Genomic DNA, 22200 nt, shown 5'->3' on the forward strand with positions numbered 1-22200 from the left:
AGAAGAAAACTCAGCACTGCTGGGGTAAAGGCTGACACCTTGGGATCAGATAGATGATGGAATCTTATTCCAGGCCTTCTGAGGTTTCATGCTCACTGAAAAGAGAAAAGATGTAATGTTAGAGATGTGATGGCATGAAATAGGGAGGCAGAGTATAACTCAAGTTAATTTCAACATAGCTGGTAGTATTAAAAGTTTTCCCTTAATCCATTCTCAGCACCCTACTACAAAACACCACAAAATAAAAATAGACAATATAGTCTCTGTAGAGTCCACTCCCTCTAAATGTGCCAATTAATTCCTGAGCAAGTTCTACCAGTGATTATTTTTGTATGAGTGTACCGTCAAATCAGATCTGACTGGTACAGGAGGAGACTGTCCCTCCTTCCCCGGCAGAGCATCTGGTGAATTCAAACCGTGCACCTCTGGGATTGTAGTTGCAGCTCCTTGCCACTAGGCCACCAGAGCTCCCCTCTCTCTGCATCTTTCAAAGCACTCACCTCCCAGATACTTACATGGGAGAACTCTGACTCTGTAATTTCAAGCTTTTCCAGGGGGGATGAACTAACAGGCAGGAAAAAAAGAAACAATGAGAAGAATTAGAATATAAAGATGAAAGGATTCAAGACAAATTTCATATTATTCCTCCATATTTCATCTCCAAATTAATTCAGAAAGAAGATATTTAAAGAACTACTAGACTTACAGGCAAAATATTTACACTACCTGGTCAATTTCTTGAGTATTATAATGTTATTTCCCAGTGGCCTCCTCCTGTCTTCAGTCTGTAGGTGTAGGGGCCTCTAAGGTGGCTATCAACAATCCCTGCGTCCTCCCAATCACATCAAAAGCAAACCCAACCTACTGCTGTTGAGTTGAATCCAACTCCAATCAACCTGGTAAAACCGTAGACTGCTTCCCAGGGCCTGTAATCTTTACAGAGGCTAAATGCTTCTCCTTTCTCCTGCAGCATTTTAAATCCACAGGCCTTCAGTTAGCACCTCTCAACTGTAACCATGTCCACCTAAGCACCGTGACCTTGTGTAATTCCCTCCTCTTCAGGTAGAGTTAGTGACTCTCTTCTAAAGAACAGAATGACGTGAAGGTGGCTGATACACAAACATTAGGAAACAAAAAAGAAAAGACTACAGCTTCTATTTGCGCTCATGCTCACTTAGGTGCCTGCTCACTGCATGAAGCTGTCATGCTGTTGTCCTATGGGGAGGGTCATGTGACAAAGAACTGACAGAGTACTATGGGCCAATAGCCTACAAGGAACTGAATTTTGCCAACAACAACGTATGTGACCTTGGAAGCAGATTTCCTTCTAGGTGAGCCTTCATATGAGACCAGTGCCCTGGGCAACAGCTTGACTGTAATATCCAAAAAACCTTAGCCAAAGGCACGCAATGAAGCCACAACGAGATTACCTGACATACAGAAGCTATGAAATAATGTTTATGACATTCAGTTACTAAGCCTTAGTGAACTTTTTATGCAACTTTTTTTTTCTCTTGGTGATTATGGTTAAGAATTTTATTATCAAAATTATTACATCTCTTGTGAAAGTTCAAATGTTACAGCAAGGTGTAAACACTCTACTTGAGAAAGAAGTGATACTTCTTCCCTTCCAAGATTCCCGTCCTCCCATGCCCCTCCCCCCAAGAGGTTTGGTCTTGACAGCACCCTGCCCACACAGAGTGGCTGGGGTCTCTGCACGTGCCAGGCAGGGTGAGTGTCACCTGCCCGCTGGCCTCTCCCCTTGGTTAACAGCCAAAGGGAGACTGCAAGCCCCAGCCCAAATGAAGAGACATTTACATACATTTTATGTAATATACAAAGAAACCAGCATCCCAGACAACATGATAGATCTCCACTCCCAACGCTCTCCCAGACTTGATGGGTGTGTGGGGAAACAACAAAAAGCAGTGTACTCTGCTGATGTCTCAGCATTCAAAACAAAAAACAAAACAAACAACTCCCCTCATTTGAGCAAACACCTGATTTCAATTTTAAAGAAGTGAATTTTGTAACAGTCACACATAAATAGAGAAGACTGTGCATATGATAGTTGTAAAAGAGGGTAGAAAGGGAGGAGATGCAAGAGGCCGGGAGGAAAAAAGAAAAAAAAAATTAGAAGAAAAGGAGACTCACAGTATTATCTTGTCCAAAAGAAAAGAAGTAAGATCCACTGCAGCACCAGGGATTACACCTGTCATATATTTACTACCCCTACCATGGTTATAACTGAATAAAAATTAGATAAAAACAAGCCAGATATTACAGTAAACAAGTGAAAGAAAGAAGCTGGCAACCATATGTAATTAAAAAAGACTGTGTACTCCACCTAGACCAGGCACGATGCACTGACGGGAGAAGCCAGTCTGTTCTCATCTCTCATCCAGAACAGTGTTAGGTGTGTGGGTGGTGTGTTTAACTCTTACCTTGCCCCACTCTCAACTCAGGAAGATCATACACCCCCCCAAAAGAAATGTGGGATATGCCCACACACAATCGCAGTCCTGTCGGTGCCACTCCACAAATATTTTCTGTTCTTACCCTGCAGTCACGAGTTATGCAGCAACTTTTAATGCAACAATACAGATTTTAGTAACTCAAAGTAAGGTACTGCAGTAACAAAAACGTGTTAAGTAGGGGGAGTTTTGAAAAGGAGGAGGAGGGCTGAGATAGCTTAAGAGAAAACTTACAAATTCCTTAAACACTATAAAAACTACGACTGTCAGAGTTGTTGGTAAGGCCTTGAAGGAAAGTGAAAAAAATCTCACTGCAAAGTGGAGGAAAGAGGACTTTGGTAATGCAGTCACAAAAATCTTACAATAATGTTATCTGCAAATAAGGAGATTTCTAAGCAGCCCTGTCCTGACCCAGTCTCACTGATTCTGACACATCTACCTCTATTACTGCATCAATCCATCTCATCCAGGTCTTCCTCTCCTGAGCTGTCACTCCACCCTTCTGAGCATGATGTCCTTCTCCAAGGACCCATCCCTCCTGGCCAAGTGCCCAAAGTATGTGAGATGGAGCTTCAAAATCCTAGCCTCCAAAGAGAAACTTGGTTTCACCCTCTCCAAGACGGACCTATTTGTTTTCTTGGCGGTCCATAGTATGTTCAAGACTCTTCCACAGCACTAAAACTCAAAGTCACTGACGATTCTTTTGTCACCCTGACTCAATGTCCAGCTCTCTGATGCATAACAAATAATCATAAAGACTGTAGCCTGGATTAGGCGCACCTTACTAATCTCTAGACTGACATCGTTACTTCTCAGTACTCTGGAGAGGTCCCTGACAGCACATTTTCCCAGTGCACAATAAAATACTATGCTACTCTGTAGTTTGTAAAAACCTGCATAACATGGATGAATTTGGAGGACGTTGTTGTTATGTGCCCTTCATGCATGGCAATCCCATATACAGCAGCTCTGAACCCTGCCCTGTCCTGAGTGACTCTCATTAATTCCAATACATCAACCCCCCACTGACATCAAGGTCAACTGGCCTAACACAGTCACAAAGTCTACTATACTGGCGAGCAGGAATTGGGATCTGACAGTTTTCGAGCAACCCTGTAAAGTCGTTTCTCTCTGTCTAGAACACGAAGAACAAAGAAAATCAGAGAGAAACAATTACTGCAGAGGACTAACGGACCACATGAATGTCAATCAGAACCACCCTCAGATCAGAACCAGACAAAATGGGCAAAAAATGTGGGACAAAACTTAAAAACAGGGTTATTGGTCTGACAGACATTGGTAGAATCCCGATATGTTGACCCCTAGTTACTTACTCTTTGAGCCTGGAACTAAACTCTCTCCTATAAGCTTAACTTTCATCTAAACATAGAGGTCTATAAGATGAAAAGTAATAACATCAGGGTAGTCCTCACTCCTTACAATAATCAACCATATACAGTAAAAGGAATAAAGGTTAGAAGGCAGGAAAAAAGAATTAATGAAAACAAAAATCAGAGGTAGGAAGTAGGCAGAGTGTGCAAAGAATGCTGTTATTGTTATGTGCTATCAAGTCACTTGCAACTCACAGTGACCCTATGTTCAAAGGTTTTGAGCCCTGCCCTATCGTGAGCCAGTTTCACTATCTCTGACACATCTACCCCCATTACCCTAGTCATTGCATCAATTCATCTCATACAGGGTCTTCCTCTCTTGCGTTGTCCCTCCAGTCTTCCAAGCATGATGTTCTTCTCCAAGAACTGGCCATGTCTCCAAAGCATGTGAGATGGAGGGTCACAATCCTTACTTCCAAGGAGCAGCCTGGTTTCACCTCTCTAGGATAGATGTTTATTCTCTTAGCAGTCCATGGTATGTTCAATACTCTCCTCTAGTGCCACAATTCAAAAGTATCAATTCTTCTATCTTCCTTAGTCATTGTCCAGCTCTCTGATGCATAGTAAGTAATTATGAAGACCATGGCTTGGATCAAGTGCACTTTAAGCCTCTAGACTGACCTCGTTGCTCTTGAGTACTCGGAAGAGGTCCCTGACGGCAGATTTTTCCCCAATGTAATTTATCTTTTGATTTCCTGGCTGCTGGTTCCAAGAGTGCTGATTGTAGCAAGCTGAAACTATTAACAATCTCAATCTCTTCTCATCATTAAGTTGCCAATTGGTCCAGTGGTGGGAATCTTTGTTTTCTTGATGTTGAGCTTCAACAGGTATTTTAATTAGTATAATTTAGAAAATGTATATGAATGGTTGAATTTATACAAGTCAATGCTCTGTAAATTTTCATTCAAAAAAACAACAATCTATTGGGTAGCAGGGAAAAAAAGACAAAGCTTAAGAGTTTTACTATAAGATGTTGTTGTTGTTGATTGCCTTTGAGTCAAGCATGACTCATAGTAACCCTATAAACAACAAAAGGCCTGAAGCCTTTGTATAACTATCAACATTTATCAAAATTCATAGAGTTTACGGAGGCATGCTACTCCTGCTTCCAAACCTGTCTTAAATGGGGAATTCCACCAAACACTTTCTACCATGGTTAACCGTTATGGCATCTGACACCCCAATGGCAGAAGGTTTTAGCATCACAGCAACCCCAGGTTACCTCAGTACAGCATACTGACAGAAGAGTGCTGTATCACATAGAAGAATATTTCTCCAAAATATAAAAACAACCAACTTTAAATACAAAGGCCCTCCCTGAGGTCCTGTTGACTAAATAAGTGGCTTAAATAAAAAACAATTATTATAAGTATATTATTAATAATGTTATAAAACAAAATGTGCATGAGTGAATGAAAAACCATTACACATTGTAAACTTTCATTCAAATCACAAGGAAAATATAAAAACAAAAATTATTTTTATTAACATCGCAGAAAAACCAAAGGTGGTGCCTCAGTCACACAAAAAGCCATTTAAAGAGACTGAAAGTCTCACAGAACATCTCAACTGACCTTTAAGTTTAGGGCTTATCAAGAAAAAGATTTGTGGGTACGGCTCTTAGTAAATGGAATAAAACCCAGTGAGATAACACACACACACACAAATCTGAGAGAATTATAACTGCAAGATTATCAGCATGGACTGAGAGGGAAAAACAAAGCAGAGCCACCACCATCTGAGTCAATTCTGACTCTGGGTGACACCCATGTGACATGCTCCACAGGGTTTTCTTGGCTGTAAGCAGAAGGAAGCTACTCTCTTTCTCTTTCTTCCATGGAGCCACTGCTGGGCTGAACTGCCAACCATCACCAACTTCAAAACAGAAATTACTAAAAAATGAAGAGACCATGGTGTTGTTGTGTACCAGAGTCAGAAGTGACCCACAGCTGATCCCCCAGGGTGATTTCTGAGGTAGGTAATAGCACAAGAGAGATGTGCCCATACTTCTGCAAAATTCTCCTGTCAGGAGGGAAGATGAGAAAACAACTCAGCTACAAACACATTCCAGCTTTCATTAAAAAGGAAGATTCAGAAAGCAAAACCAAGGGTCAAGTGCTGAATCACAAATCATGGAATTACTCCTTACTTTGAGATTTATCAATCAACTTCTAGCTTCTTCAGAAGCTCGACAGATGAGTGATTCTGTTGTCTCTCATTATCCTTTTGCGAACAGGAATATGTTTGTAAGTTATTATCAGATGCCATCTAGTATGACTCATAGAGACCCCATGAAAAACCAATCTGAGCCCTGTCCTATCCTGTACCATCTTCACAGTCTCTGACACATTCAAGCGCATTGCTGCAGTCACTGTGTCATTCAACCAAGTTGAGGGTCTTCCTCTCTTTTACCTTCTTTCCACCTTTCTAAACATGATGTCCCTCTCCAACGAATAACCACTCATAGCAACATGCTCAAAGTATGTGAGACGAAGCTTCATCATGTCTGCCTCCAAGGAGCACTCTAGCTGCATTTTTTTCCAAGACATAAATGTTTGTTCTTTTGGTGGCAGTCCCTGGAATATTCAGTACTCTTCTCCAACACCACAATTTAAAGGCATCTATTCTTCTGTCACCCTTATTCACTGGCCAGTTCTTGGATACATAGCAAGGGACTAAAAAGACCATGATCAGGCACACACACCTTCGTCCTCAAACACACCACTGCTCCTCAATAATCTGGGTAAGTCCGTGATTACAGACCTTCTCAGTGAAACATGTTTCATGATCTCCTGACTACTGGTACCAAGTGGGAGATCATTCATGGGAGAAGCTCAAATATCAACAGTCAAAACCGGGCCAGGTGGTGACTGTAGAAAGACTATCAATTGCTCATGTGGAAGTTCAAATTGAAGTTGAAGAAAATGAAAACAAGTCCACAAGAACAAAAATATGATCTTAAGTCTATCCCACTTGAATTTAAATATCATCCTAAGAATAGGTTTGAAGCACTGAACACCAGTGATCAAAGACCTGAAAAACAGGAGAAAGAAAAAAACAGAATGGATATTAAAGAGACCCTAGAAATTGCACTAGGGCATTGAAAAGCCAAAATAAAAGGAACAGATGCTGACATTAAAAAGTTGAACAGAAGTTTTCAAAAGGCAGTTCAAAGGTAGCTCTGGTGCCCTACTGGCAAGAAGCTGTGCTGCAATCCCGAAGGCATGCAGCTTGAATCCACTAGATGCTCTGCTGGAGAAGAATGGGCAATCTCCTCCTGTGCCAGCTGGATCCAATTTGACTGTACACAACAAGGAGTGGGGAAAAAAGAGAGACAAACAACTAAAAAGGCAGGTCAGGAACACAAAGCAACTGCTGTAAGAGAATGTACAGAGACTTGTAACTGAACTCACTCAGCATTTCTCAAGCTGAAAGAACTGAAAAACAAATTCAAGCCTTAAGTTGTAATACTTAGGGATGCTATAGGCAAAATCTTGAATGACTCAGCAATATGTATAGTGGCTATCGTATGCTTAGCCCATCTTTGCTGTAAACGTATAGGGCAGATAATATGCCTTAATTTCACAGGCCCACAATTGGAGAGGTATTATAGTTGAGGAGCATTATATATAGCTGGGGAGTCACGCTCGGACCTGATTTAGATGGCAAAATTCTGAACCGGAAGCTAATCAGACTTTTGGAGGACTTGGGAAGAAGAGTGTGTTCTGCTTATGGGAGGGATGTGAATCAACAGGAGCCACCATTATGCAATCTCTTCCTCTGAAGCATGGGCTGGATTACTGATGAGAACAAAGAACACAGATGGAATATCAATTCTGAGATTAAGTCATAAAAACTGTGGCTTCTATTTAGGCATGTGTTTTCTCACTCTGTGGGAAGCTGCTAAGTTCTGAGTTGGCCTATGGAGGGATGCATTTGGCAAAACCTAAGAAAGCCTGCAGCCTCCAGCAATAGCCAAAACAGAACTAAGGCCAATAACCCACAAAGAACTAAATCCTGCCAACAACTACGTGTCAGCTTAGAAGTAAATCCTATCATATTTGTGTTTTAGACCTGGTCAGCACCTTGACTGAAATCTCATGAGTGACCTTGAGCCCAAGGATCCAGTTAAGCTGAGGGTTTTCTGACCTAGACAAACCATGCTTGTTATTTTAAACTGAATTCTGTGTTGATTTATTTCATGTAATAGATAAATGATACTCCAACCTACTATTACTAAATCAATTCTGAATCACATCAACCCTACAGGACAGAGTAGAATGGTCCCAAAAGGTGTCCAAGACTATATATATTCCCAGAAGCAGACTACTGTATCTATCTCTCACAGACCAGGCTGGTGGGTTTGAATCTTTCGGGTAGGGGCTGAACACATAGCTACAGGGTCACTACGTATCCCTCCATACCAGGAAACAAAATTAAAATCTTTCCTCTGGACTCTTTTGGAATTATATGTTGTCTTCACTGCTCAGGCCTTTTTACAGACTTCAATCCAAGGCTTAGAATTCTCAGTAACTCATAAGATGATGAAAGGTTAGTTGGATTGGATTATTTTTATTAATACCAAAAATGTCTGCATAATAAAGGCTTTCCCTTTCACCTTGAAAATAAAGATGAAGAGAGGTTGATGCATTTTTCTAGTTAAAAATGAGTCTTAAGGTGACTCTGTATAGATTTGTTGTTGTGATATGCTATTGAGTCAGAACGGACTCACACTGACCCGACAAACAAAAGACCTGAACTTGGTCCTGTCCTGTACCATCCTCCTTATCTGTGACACACTTGAATCCACTGTCACTGTTAATCCATCTTATTGAGGGTCCTCCTCTCTTTCGCTGACCCTCCACCTTTCCTAGTGGGTTTTTAGAGGCTGTAAATCATGTGAGAGATTTCTTTCTCTCATGGAGCAACTGGTGGATTAGAACTGTCTGCCTTTGGGTGAGCAGCACAACTCTTGACCCACTAGGCCACCAGAGCTTCCTCATATGAATCTAGTGAAGAGGAAAAGACAAACAATGACCCAAGGAAAAAAGAGTATCTCTCTAGTCAAGGAACCAACCTTGTGGTTAGCATTTGCAAGTCCTCATTTATTTCCTCCAGAGGTGGACTCTGAGGTAAAACATCAGGACGACCGAGGTGGACACCTAAATAAATTAAAAAATAAAAAAAAAAGGAGAGATAAATAAATTGTAAAGAGGAAGATAAAGGGTAGGGAGAGTACAGGAAAAATTACATAGGAATTTGGTTTTTTCCTTGGCAGGAAGAGGGAGCAGTAATCCTAGCCACAGTTAATATGGGGGCTCTGAAGGAAGGTAGGGGGTGTCGACTATACAGGTACCCCAACCTTGGCGCTAACCTGGCTCCACTTCCGCCTTTGTTGTCACTTGTGCCTTGTGTTCCCCAGATACTGTTGGCTGGCAGCAGGAGTTGCCGCTGGGGCCTGCTCGCTGAGAGAAAGATGCGCCAGACCGAAACTTTTTGGAAGGAGAGGACTTCACTTCAAAATGGAAAGAGAGAGCCTACTTAGCACCAGCTCAGAAACCATCACCAAGACACAGAAACAAACTGCCAGTGTCCTCAACATACACCAGAGTTCTAGTCTGCAAAGTGGGAAGAAGGGTTAAGAGCAGCAAAGAAAGATGCTAGACAACTCTCCAGAGGAGGGGTGACAGTTCACTTCACTCTGGAAAGCAGGGAACCTCCAAGAAAGGTGCCACATGCAGTTTCTCCTTGCTCAATGTACTTGCGCTGTAACATCCATGTATTTATATCAGCCTGATGAAATGGCTTTTATTCCATAATCCCTTCAACACTATCCTCTAGTAAAACCTGACAAAAATAACCTTTTCATTCACATCATCTTAGTACAAAGCACTATATTTTTCATTTGTTCACATGTCACTTTGAAAAGACTTGAAATAATTTTTATTATTTGTCATATTTTATAAATGTATCCTAAGTCTGTTGGGTCTGCCCAGGTCCTTCTTCCTGAGATGTCCTCAACTGACATCTATCATGAGGAAATGGCAAGGAGGAGGAGTTGGAATGTGCCAGTGGCAACAACATAGAGGCTTTGGATAGAAGAATACTGGCACTTTCCAATCTAGAAAGTTGAGAGAACAGACTACAAACACTTGCTAAGCAAAAATCAGTAAAAGCTTCTCCAACTTTTATCCTTGTCTGTTTGATCCTTGTCTGATGACTCCCTGGCATTGGAATAAGGATGAACAACAGAGTACTGGTAACACCCTCGCTTATCTCTGTCCATAAACTTCTGGTGCTGCCTACCTCAGCATGTGGCATGCATCCTACATACACAACTAAGTATGTTTTGCAATCCCACCATCTCCCGAGAAATGCCCCTCACCTCAGTGACACATGTAGGGAGAGCCAGGGGGAAAGCAGCAACTTGAAAGCGACTGGGACAGACAGAATGACTGACACAAGGACTGGCACCAGCTCTCACAGGACGAGGGTAGAGAAGGAGAGGCCTTTGGCCTTGGCAGTTCTCTGACAGAGTTGTGCTGCCCCTCATCTCTTGGGGTAGGGGAGCCACTGGGGAGTCATCTGGTGGAAGCCACTTACAGGGGATCTTCTTGAACACTGTGTTGCACATGAAGCGCTGGAACCGTTCAGCGTAGAAGCCTGGGCGATGCACTGATACGGTATCCTGAAGAACAGAAGCAATAGCTACAGAGTTAGACCCTCCAGCACGTTTTCAGCAGCTATAAATTGTGTATGAGGCGACTGCCCATTTTTCTCCTGCAGAGCCACTAGTGAATTAATCACAAGAGGTGTCATTTCCGCCCCCCCTTTTTAAATTATTATTATTAATTTCAGTGAACATCTACAGAGATTTTGGAATTCCATTCATTCATTGATGCACTTTTCTCCCCACCCACACCCCCAGTTCGCTAAGAGGTGCCATTTTTTAATCAGCAGCATCAACTCCCCACTCGTTAGTCAACCAGAGTTCCATAAAGCAGTAAAGAGGACAGAATCCCTGCAAGGGAGCCTCTAGTCCAAGGGCCATCCTGTAGAACCCACAAAGGAAATTAGATAAGGAAGAAATGGAAGAAACTAAGAGGGTAAATAAAATGTGAGGGTGGAAGAACCAGCCCCCACCTGACTGCTACTTACCCCATCATGTACCAGAGCTTTCCAGGAGTGCTCCAACTTCTTAATAAACCTTCCGAGAAAAAGTTAAATTGAACATTCGCATTGTTTCTTAATAAAGAACCGTAACAGTTTTCTGATCTAAGGGACTAAAGATGAAGGGATAATGGAGAAGAAACTGAAAAAGTTTCTTCTCTTCCAAAAGGAGGCATGATAGTATCTATTTAGCATGGAGACCAAGGTAGTTTGTAGGAGAATCAATTAACATCGTATGGGTAAAGGACAGTCACTACTCCATTAGCAAGTCAATGACAAGATTATGAAGGAAGATCTAGAGGGATGGAAAGGTAAAACCAGAAAGGGGGGCTAAAACTGGATGGTAAGGCTCTAGATCAGTAAATCAACAAGTTTTGTCCAGTCCTCAATAGAATCTAAAACCTTTTAGGAACAGAACTAGAGTCTAGAAGTTCCAGCTCTGCCCTCATCATCATTTCAGTGTCTCTTAGTTCCACAAGGTAATATTTTTAATAGAACACAGTGACCCTCCTGTTATTTCTCTGTGGAAAAGAATGCTGTTTCCAGCTATGTCCCAATGCAGATTATGACTCATCTTATAGATTTTTCACAGAAGAGTCAGACAGATGGTGTACTCTATCCTGGTGCTTCCAGGGACTAATTCTGACTCGGCTTTCCACAGAAGGTATGTCATGTTTGGGGAGGTGGTAAGGAGGAGAAGCCCAACAGAGAGGCACAAACAAGGAAATAATCGACCATTTAAATCCCCAGGATGAAAGTAACAACTCACTGTTCTTACTTGAAGAACTTGGCAACAAATCAACTTAAGAAACATATGAGGGGCTATCTGCATCCTCCCTGCCCCTGACCTAGGATCCACATGCTCCTCACCTGTAAGACTGTAGAATGTCAATGATACCAATATAAAGCAGCAACCTTTCCCCTTTACAATTCCGGGCAGGGATGCCACCCATACTGGGGAAAATAAAGGAAATATGAAAACATGTTAACTACCAGGGGTAAAGGCTACTTCTAACTTTTAGTCCAATTAGGAAATGAAGAATAACACAAACACATAATATTTATGGGGAAAAGATAAGATACTCCCTGCAAGCTCAAGAACCACTTGAAATACATACTATAAATTCTATCTTAATCTCACCTATTTGCCTTTTCCACCCCAGCTCTACCAAACAGAACCCCAAAATCGTATCAGCACAGCAATTCTGAGAACAATTTTCCCAATTAACTTGGCACTTTTGTATCTTAATTTACGCCTACTAAGACACTTGAGATTCATACCACAAATATCTCAAAAACCAATAAATATAAAATTCTAGTATAATTTTCAGACATGTATACATGGCTGAATACAATTTTTTAAGTCTTTTTCTCTTGGAAAGCTCTCTTCAGGGGTACTACAAACCCTCAATTAAGACATCTTTCTTTCCTTCTATACTGCCAAGAAAGCAGATCCATGTTCTCCAAACAATGTAGTTGATTATCTGCTAAACCAGAGATACATCTTCCCAGTTTAGCTTTTCTCTTAAGAAAAAGTGCCATGAGCCTATGCTCTCTATTACCCCAAACTAACTCACTGGTCATCAGTTTCCACTGTGCCACCCCAACGTGCTTCGCCCTGGATGGACTCCATGGCTGTGGAATAGAGAGCCTTTTGGGGGGCTGGTCGACGATTATCAACTGGATGTTGTGCTTCACTGCCTAAGGGTTCTCTCTGTGCATAATCTATGTTGTGGACAGATACCAAAAGACTATAGTCCATTATCTTGAAGCTCTGCAGCACCTAAGAAAGAAAAAAATACGGGACTTAGGAGATACAATGATTTTTTTCAACATCTAACAATTTCCTAGTATAATTACTATTTTTTAAAATATTGACTCAAAATATATTCACTGTTGCACATTTTCTTCCCTCCTTCCCTCTTCTTTCCTCTTTCCATTTTGCACTGCACCTCTTGTTCAAGATTGCTACCATACATTAATACCTAATCATGTATTCCTTTTGGACAGCTCTTCCTTTCATCTATTCCAATGCAGTGTTCGTTATCTAAGCATCTTTTCCAATTCTCTTCCCAACCCTCCCTATGTCTGTCCTATTTTATAATACCAGTGTCATGCAGTATTTGTCCTTTTATGACCGAGATATTTCACTCAGCATAATGTCCTCCAGCCTCCCACATGTTGTGTAATGTTTTACAAGTTCACTGTTTTTCAATGTTGCATAATATTCCATTGTGTGAATGTACCATAGCTTTTCTGTTTGTTTATTGATGGGCATTTGGATTGCTTCCATCTCTTTGCTATTGTGACTAAGGCAACAATAAAGATGGTGTGCATGTATCTGTGTGAGTTATGGCTCTATTTTCTTTAGTGTATATTCCCAGCAGTGGGATTACTGGGTCAAATGGTATTTCTATTTCTAACTTTTTGAGAAAGCACCAGACCACTTCCCACAGTGGTTATACCATTTTACATTCCCACTAGCAGTGAATACGAGCTCCAATCTCCCCACAACCTTGCCAGCATTTGTTGTTTGCTGTCCTGTTGAACTTTGCTATTGTTGCTGAGGTGAGATAATACATCATAGTTATTTTAATCTCCATTTCTTTGCTAGCCAGAGATTATGAACATTTCATGTGTTTGTTTGCAATCTGAATGTCATCTTTGATCAAGTGTCTATTCTCATTCTATGCTCATTCTGCAGTTGAGTTGTTTACCTTTTCCTTGTGGCGGTGCTGGAGTATTCTATAAATGTTAAGTTCCTTAATTAGTTATGTCATTGTCAAATATTTGTCCTGTTTGTGGGTTTCCTTCTTACTCTGCTGGAGTTTTTTGATGTACATAGAATTTCGTTCTTAGAAGGTCACATTCATCTATTTTATTCTCTCTAGATTGCAGATTTTCATTATGCTTGGAAATCTATTCATGGTTTGGATTAGTGCTTCTATAGTTGTTCCTGGCTTTTCTCTGATTCATTTTATATAGTCTTTTACTCCTGGGTCCCTGACCCACCTTGATTTTGTTTCTGTGTATGTTAAGAGGTGTGGGTCTTGCTTAAGTTTTTTGCATATGATTTTACAATTTTGCCAACACCATTTGAAGAGGCTGTCATTTCCCCATTCAACTGATTTTGTCTCCTTGTCAAAAAAATCAGTTGTCCATAGATGAGCTCATTTCTGGGTTCTCAATTCGATTCCATTGGTCTATGTGTCTGTCACTGTACCAGTACCATGCTGTCCTGAACACCACAGATATAGTAGGATTTGAGATTAGGAAATGAGCTGCCTCCTAACTTTCTTCTCTTTTTCAGTAGTGCTTTGCTTATTCAGAACCTCTTTGGTACAATTATTCTTGATAGTAAATCTCCAGTGCAAACCTGCATCAGTCACTCTTTATTTATATCTCTTTATCATAGTCTAATTTGAGTAAATATAAATTATTTCCAGGCTCCTCCACCTAGCTAACAAGCTGGCTTTATTTTTAACTCTTCATGAATGAACATTATATTCTCAAGAGGATAAGGAATATATGATTGTGCTTTAAAGAGTATACAAAGAGGGTCTGGTAAAGAACATGACAGGGTGGATCCATTGTAAAATCTTATTAATACCAATTCTAATTCAGTTCCTTTACTGAATGTCTACCATATATAAGCACTGTGCCTGGTTAGGGGAATTCAAAGAGATGTAAGAAGTTTCTGTCCTCAATATAATACAATTTCAAGTAATTACTGGTGGTTGCTGTTGTTAGGCACTGTTGAATTGGCACCCTATAAACAGATCTGAATCTTGCCTTGTCCTGCCACGTCCTCATAATCTCTGATATGCTTGAGCACACTGTTACAGCCACTGTGCCAATTCACCTTGTTAAGTATTTTCCTCTCCTTCTCTGAACCTCCATTTCCCCAGCATGACTGATGTCTTTTTCCAAGGACAGGTCAGTCCTTCCTGTTCATGGTACATGAGATGAAGCTTCACTATCTTTGAGGAATATTACTGTCACATGCCATCAATTCAGAACTGACTCATATCTGACCTTTCAGTAGGTTTTCAGAGGCACTAAATCGCATAGGAGACTGTCCAATTTTCTTTATAAAAGTGCATGTAGATTCAAACCACCTGCATATGCATTGGTAGCACAACTCTTTACCCAATTTGCCACCAGAACTCTGATAAAAGTACTGTTGCTGTTATGTGCCATGGAGTTGCTTGCGACTCAGAGCGACCCTATGTACAACAGCCCTAAACCCTGTGCTATCTTGTACCAATCGCACTGTCTCCGACACACCCACACAGATCACCCCAGTCACTGAATCAATCCACCTCCTAGAGGATCTTCCCTCCTGCAGTGTTCCTCCACCCTCTCAAGCATGATGTCCTTCTCCAAGGACCGGTCTCTCCTTACAACATGACCAAAGTATGTCAGACGAAGCCTCAGAATCCTTGCCTCCAAGGAGCAGCCTAGTTTTACCCTCTCCAGGATAAACCTGTTCGTTTTATTAGCAGTCCATGGTACCTACCCTCAATACTCTTCTCCAGCACCACAGCTCAATGGCATCAATTCTCCTTAGTGATTGCAAAGACCATGGTCTGTATCAGGTGCACCTTAATCTCCAAAGTGACACCATTGCTCTTCAGTACTTTGGAGAGGTCCCTAACAGGAGACTTTCCCATCAGAATACATCTTTTAATTTCCTAGCTGCTGGTGCCAAAGTGTTGGCTGTGGAGCCGAGCAAACTAAAGCTGTGAACAATCTCAATCTCTTCACCATCTATCCTGATGCTGCCAATTGGTCCAGTGGTAAGAATCTTTGTCTTCTTGATATTCAGCCTCAATCCATATTGAAAGCTGTAGTCCTTGACCCTCTACAGCAAGCGTTTCAGGTCCTCCTCAGTTTCAGCAAGCAGGTTGTGTCATCTGCATAACGCAGATTGTTGATGGATCTTCCACCAATCCTGATGCTACAATTCTCCTCAAAGAGCCCAGCCTCCCAGATAATCTGTTCTGCATACAGGTTGAAAAGGTATGGAGATAGGACACATCCATGGCGTACATCCTTCCCAATTTTGAACCATGCAGGGTTCCCTTGCTCTGTTCTGACGATTGTCTCCTGGTCCATGTATAGATTTCACATTAGCATGATCAAGTGTTCTGGGATTCCCATACTTCTCAGAGTCAGCCACAGTTTGTTATGACCCACACAGTCAAACGCCTTTACATAGTCTATAAAACACAGCTTTAGGCAGAATATTAAATGATCCAGGAAGTATTAAAAGAAGATGGAAAGAGTCTAGAGAGTCACTATATCGAAAAGAATTGGCAGACACAGAAGAATTTCATGAAACATATGAGTAAGAGCCTTTGGTGATGAAGGAAGAAGTTCAATTTGCTTTGAAGGAGTTAGCAGAAAATAAGGCCCCAGGAATTGATGGTATACCAATTAATGTATTTCAACTAACAGATGCTACCCTGGATGGGCTCATGAAGTTGTGCCAAGAAATCTAGAGGACCACCACTTGGCCAACTGACTGAAAGAGACTTATATTTGTTCCCATTCCAAAGAAAGGTGACCCAACAGAGTTTGGAAATTATAGAACAATATCACTGATATCACATGCAACCAAGATTCTGCTGAAGATTATCCAAAAACAACTGGAACAGCACATCAACAGAGAACTGCCAGAAGCCCAGGGTGAGTTTAGAAGGGGTCGTGGTACTAGGGATATTGTAGCTAATGTTAGATGGATCTTAGCTGAAAGAAGGGAATACCAGAGGAATGTCTATCTGTATTTCACCGATAAGAGTACAAAGGAAGAAATTAGTGATAAAGAATACTGCCAAAGCTTGGCTGCATTAAATAACTTGTTATTTCTAAGAAGGAATAATTTGGTATTATTGTTCTTGTGTGCCATCAAGTTGGAAATGACTCATAGTTGACTATCAGGTTTTCAAAAGCAGTAAATCACACAGGAGGTTAAATGCCTATGCTTCTGCCACTGAGCACCCAGTGGAATGGAACCACGTGTCTCTGGATTGTAGCACAGACTCTTACCACTAGGCCACCAGAGCTCCCAATTCAGCATTAGGAGAATATAAAATGCAAGGCATGGTATGGGAGATTAGTGAGGTTGGCAGAACTGTATCTCATGGTGAAGACCTTAAACTGTATACTGAAATTCTGAACTCTTACCACAACAAGATAAAGGTAAATAATCCAATAGAAAAATGGGCACAGGATATGAACAGGCACTTCACTGAAGACGACATTCAGATGGCTAACAAACACATGAAGAAATGCTCAAAATCCCTAGCCCTAAGAGAGATGCAAATTAAAACAACTATGAGATATCATTTCACCCCAGTCAAAATAGCAAAATTTAACAGAACAGCAAGCAACAAATGCTGGCGAGGTTGTGGAGAAACTGGAACCCTGATTCACTGTTGGTGGGAGTGTAAAATGGTGCAACCCCTGTGGAAAGCAGTATGACGCTTTCTCAAAAAGTTGCAAATAGAGATACCATTTGACCCAGCAATTCCATTACTGGGAATATACCCTGAAGAGACCATAGCTGACATCCAAGCAGATATATGCACACCCATGTTTAGTGCAGCTTTGTTCCCAATAGCAAGGAGTTGGAAACAACCTAAGTGCCCATCAACAAACGAATGGCTAGAGAAGCTGTGGTATATTCGCACAATGGAATACTATGCTGCATTAAAAAACAAGGAACTCATGCAATATTATTCAAAATGATTGACTCTGGAGAACATTATGCTGAGTGAAATATCCCAGTCACAAAAGGACAAATATTACATGATGCCACTGTTGTAGAATGGGACTGTCCTTGGGGTTGGGGAGAGACTGAGTAAGATGGGTTCAATAATGTATACTGCACTGAAACAGAGGAGGGAGAGAACCGTTTAAAAGAGAGATATAACTGGGTATTTCTGTCATCACAGGAGACTAGAGCGAGGGCTGCATGGTGGAGGGGACCTGGGGGAGGGTTTGTAAAACAATGAAAGAATCTTTTCTTTTACTTTTCCATAATTTTTGGACTCATGTACTTATAACTTGTTAGTCAAATTTGTGTCTTCTAGGTTGCAACACCCCCATGATACATCTTCAAGGATATGAACATGTACAGCCAAGCACAATCAATAAGAGTGCATCTAAATTCCAAAATCAATCTCCATAATAGTCTATGTGTTTCCTACTGCCAAAGGGGCCCTTTAGAGTAGTGAGAGAAGATCTTCACCCTGAAACCCACAGCGTCCCTTTTCAGCAGGAAGTAGCTAAGAGAATACGCCATCCCCTTTTCCTTATGACTCAGGGTGAAGTCTCTCTCAGGGAGGAGTGATAGGGAATGGCAAAGGACACACTGACAAAGAAGATTAATCAGAACTGGCTTTGACAAGCACTGTGGCATTTGGACAAGAACAAACTGGGAGGAGGGTAGAGAGAATAGTGCAACAATGAATGAGTGGAAGCCCAAAATTTCTGTAAATGTTTATGAAAATTAATAAAATATAATAAAAAAAAAACAAAAAAACTCTTGTCCTATTTCAAAACAAGGTGAGAAAGTTTATAATTCCATTAGTTCCAGTAGTTCACTTAGGTTGTACAATTCAACCAAGAATGTTTTTTGTTGTTGTATTACTTTTTTCTCTTGTTGTGTACCATCAAATCATAACCAACTGGCACAGGAGATTAACCCTCCTTCTCCAGCAGAGCATCTGGTGGATTCGAAGTATACACCTTCAGAATTGCAGTGCAGCTTCTTGCCACTAGGCCACCAGAGCTCCCTCAGTCAAGGATGTTTTGTCAGAGGAATAGAGTAAGAGGAGACTGATTCTAGTGAGTGGTTTGAAAGTATCCATTTTCCCACTGGTTGAGTAAGTCTCTAGTTCTTGCCAACAAGGAATCAACCAAACTAGGCATTATCCTGGAAGCAAATGTAAAATGAAAAAAGGATAGACAACATTAAAGAATGGGTAAAGGCAGATCATTCTGCAAGAGAAATAAGAAAAAAAACATGGAAAAATGAGTAACAAAAAAAGGTTATGTTAAGAAGACATAAATAGTCAACTGTCAAACACTACAGAATTCATGACACTGGCATTTAGGTGTTCACTGTGTATAACATCTTTACTGAAGTGGTAAGAGCAATAACTGAATTGAAGCAGGAGTAAAAGATGAGAAAGAAAAAGGAAAAATGGAGTCATCAATAGATGAAGATAATGGGGAAAAATAATCTGTTAACCCTAAGAGATAAATTAAAAAAATAATAACACACCACAAAAAATAAACAACAAAAAAACCCAACAACAACAACCTGAAGATAGAAGGAAACTCTAGTGGCCTCATGTTTAAGGAGTTGTGCTGCCAACTAAAAGACCAGCAGTTCAAATCTACCAGCTATTCTGAGGGAGAAAGATGAGCAATCCATTCCTGTGCAATTTACAGCCTTTGACAATCCACTGCAGGCGGCTTAGTGACAAGAAGCTGAATTACAATCTGGAAAGCACATAGTTCAAATCTACCAGATTCTCTGCTGGAGAAGGAGGGGGCAACCTTCCCCTGTGCCAGTCAGATCTGACTGGATGGTACACAACAAAGGGGGGGAAGCTTCATTGCAATCCAGAAAATCAACTGTAGGGTTAGCTATGAGCCAATTCTAACTCAATGGCAAATAAGAAGATAGCGAGAGATAAACTTGTTTGTAGAAGAAAAGTGCCAGCTGAAGCTAGAGCTAGAAAGGGGAAAAAATGATAGAGGAACAGGAGAGGCTGACTTTGAATAACCTACTAAGTTGGGAACAAAGGAGGCTAGAGAGAGGGGTTTTTTGTTTTGTTTTTTTTTCTAAAAAGAGTTTTAAATATAGATTCATTAATAAGTGGTAATTAGAACATGAAAAAGGGATGAGACATTCACAATAGCAAGAATATAGAAATAGCCGAAATATCAATTAACAAATGAATGCACTCAGGAATTCTGATACATTTCCACAATGGAATACTATGCAACACTAGAAGCAACAATTTCATAAAATACTACATAACATGTGAGAGTTTAGAGAGTATTGTGCTGAGTGAAATCACTCAGTCTTCTAAGGACAAATACTACTTAAAACCATTATTATAAAAATAGAAGGGTAACTAGGAAGATGTGTATAGAGGTCCAGAGGGGGAAAGGGATGGGGGAAGTCACTAGGATAGCAGAGTTTGGTGTGGGTGGGGTGGCTGGGTGGTGGTGTATGAAGTCAGAAAGATCCAATATGGGCCTGAAAATACCCAGTGATGGTAGGCAAAGATCAATGGTGATTCATTTTATAAAACACAATGTATATGAATGATGATATGAAACACAACATGAAGAAATGTGTAAAACACACTGTACATAAATGAAATACAATGTACATGAATTTTCTACGCAAACTAATTAAAAAAAAAGGGATGAGAGGGAGCTCTGGTGGCCTAGTGGCGAGAAGTTGCGCTGCAATACCGAAGGCCCTTGGTTTGAATCCACCTGATGCTCTGTTGGAGAAGGAGGGGCAATCTCCTCCTGTACCAGTTGGATTTGATTTGACAGTATATGTACACAAAAATAATAATAAAATTTAAAAAAAAAAAAAGGGATGAGAAAGCAAAGAAAGTTGAGACAACAGTAAGATAAATAAGGAGGGACACTGAAGTAGGATAATAAATAGCTTGAAGAGGGTGCCAAATACATATGCAAACAAGTTACATCAGACTCAGGCTAGACAGGAAAGAGAATAAAGCTAGGTAGGATGACAAAGAGAAAAGGTGCAAGGAACTAATGTGAAAGTACGTTCAATGAAATCTGAGATGAACAGAATCCTGTTTCCAAACACTGATGAATCACTCACTGGCTATTTGAGATTGAGATTGCAGCAGTATATCATGATTAATACAATAAACTTACCAAACAGTCACGCTGTAGGGTCTTACAAAGAGCATTGTACATATCAGCATCCAAAAATAGACCATCAGGGATGTCTTGTAAGAAGTCCAGGTCTTTTAGGGTTGGGAGAGGTTTCTCTCGCTCTTTTTGGGAAGCCCGTCGTTTGTAGGTTGAGCCTTTAAGGTCATATTTGACATGCATCTTGACTGAACGTGGTAAGAGATTGTTCATCACCACAATTCGAATGTTTTTACCACCAGCTTGCACACAGTACAGACCATAGAATTTAGGCAGCAAAGTTCGAGGGTTCTGGTTGAGGTTCTGAGGACATTAAAATATACAGGAGAGCAGGTTAGGTGATTTAAGTGAAACTTAAAGAGTAAAAATTGTCAGCTACTTTTTCTTTGTCTCTTATGTGGTATAAATAAGTCCACAACATGGTTCTTTACAATTTTCCAATCTATCTCTTATCAGTGATGCAATCACTAGCAAGCAAAGCCACAGTCCATCCAAGAAAGCAGTTAGTCAGGATACTGAATATATGGATCTATTCTGTCAATAAATTTAAGTAAGAATATCTTATGCTTCACCCCAGCTACAGCACGCTCTCCTCTAGAACACCTAAGAATATTAAGTCAGAGTGAGATTGAACACAGTACTACTAAGGGAAATAACCTACCTTATTCCATTATCTAGGAGCTAAGAACAAAAAGAAAGGCAAGAAAGATGGTTTTAAAAAGCATTGTTCTATCTCACACACAAGCGGCCTCCCCAGCCTGAAGTGGGCAGCACAAGCAGCAGGTCAAACTCCTTTTCTACTCACCATGTAGTATCCTGGAAGCAGCTTCTGTAGAAATTCCGCTTCTTTATGCTGGACTGTCTTAATGATGAATTCATCATCACTGGACACATAGAAAAGAGAGCCACTGGCCCCAGAATTGCAGAGTTCAATCAGTGGCTCACTACAAAGGGAGTACTGGGGCACAGAAAGAAGAGAGTGTGATGTTTATAGTTATTAAAGATCAAATTCTATTTTAAGTAAAAACTAGAGAATAGGAGAGATCTTCCTTGGAAATATTTCTCTGATACTGGTATGACAGAATGCTGAAATCCAGAAGCTTACCAAATAATCATCGGGCCGGATGCCAAATAACTCCCGAAAGTAGCGAAAGGCAACAGGTGCATATGTCTTGAAACGAAAGTCACTGTAGTGATGAGCAGGGGTTAGATTGCTCCCTTCGCTG

General features: G+C 40.7%; 1 protein-coding gene across 1 annotated transcript in view; it reads right to left on the reverse strand.

Annotated features, from left to right (window-relative positions):
* The window catches only part of PIP5K1A (phosphatidylinositol-4-phosphate 5-kinase, type I, alpha), a 74247-nt gene that overhangs the window by 14268 nt on the left and 37779 nt on the right, over positions 1-22200 (reverse strand). The window contains exons 5-14 of the mRNA XM_006900146.1: positions 22080-22200; positions 21780-21932; positions 20978-21277; positions 12613-12818; positions 11906-11989; positions 11024-11072; positions 10469-10553; positions 9240-9380; positions 8943-9027; positions 501-564 (exon numbers count right to left, since the gene is read on the reverse strand). Coding sequence (XP_006900208.1) covers positions 501-564; positions 8943-9027; positions 9240-9380; positions 10469-10553; positions 11024-11072; positions 11906-11989; positions 12613-12818; positions 20978-21277; positions 21780-21932; positions 22080-22200 — 1288 coding nt within the window. The remainder of the gene's footprint in view (positions 1-500; positions 565-8942; positions 9028-9239; positions 9381-10468; positions 10554-11023; positions 11073-11905; positions 11990-12612; positions 12819-20977; positions 21278-21779; positions 21933-22079) is intronic.

Source organism: Elephantulus edwardii, unplaced genomic scaffold (assembly GCF_000299155.1).
Source record: "Elephantulus edwardii isolate Elephantulus edwardi_28Jun2011 unplaced genomic scaffold, EleEdw1.0 scaffold00273, whole genome shotgun sequence".
Lineage (NCBI taxonomy): Eukaryota > Metazoa > Chordata > Mammalia > Macroscelidea > Macroscelididae > Elephantulus > Elephantulus edwardii.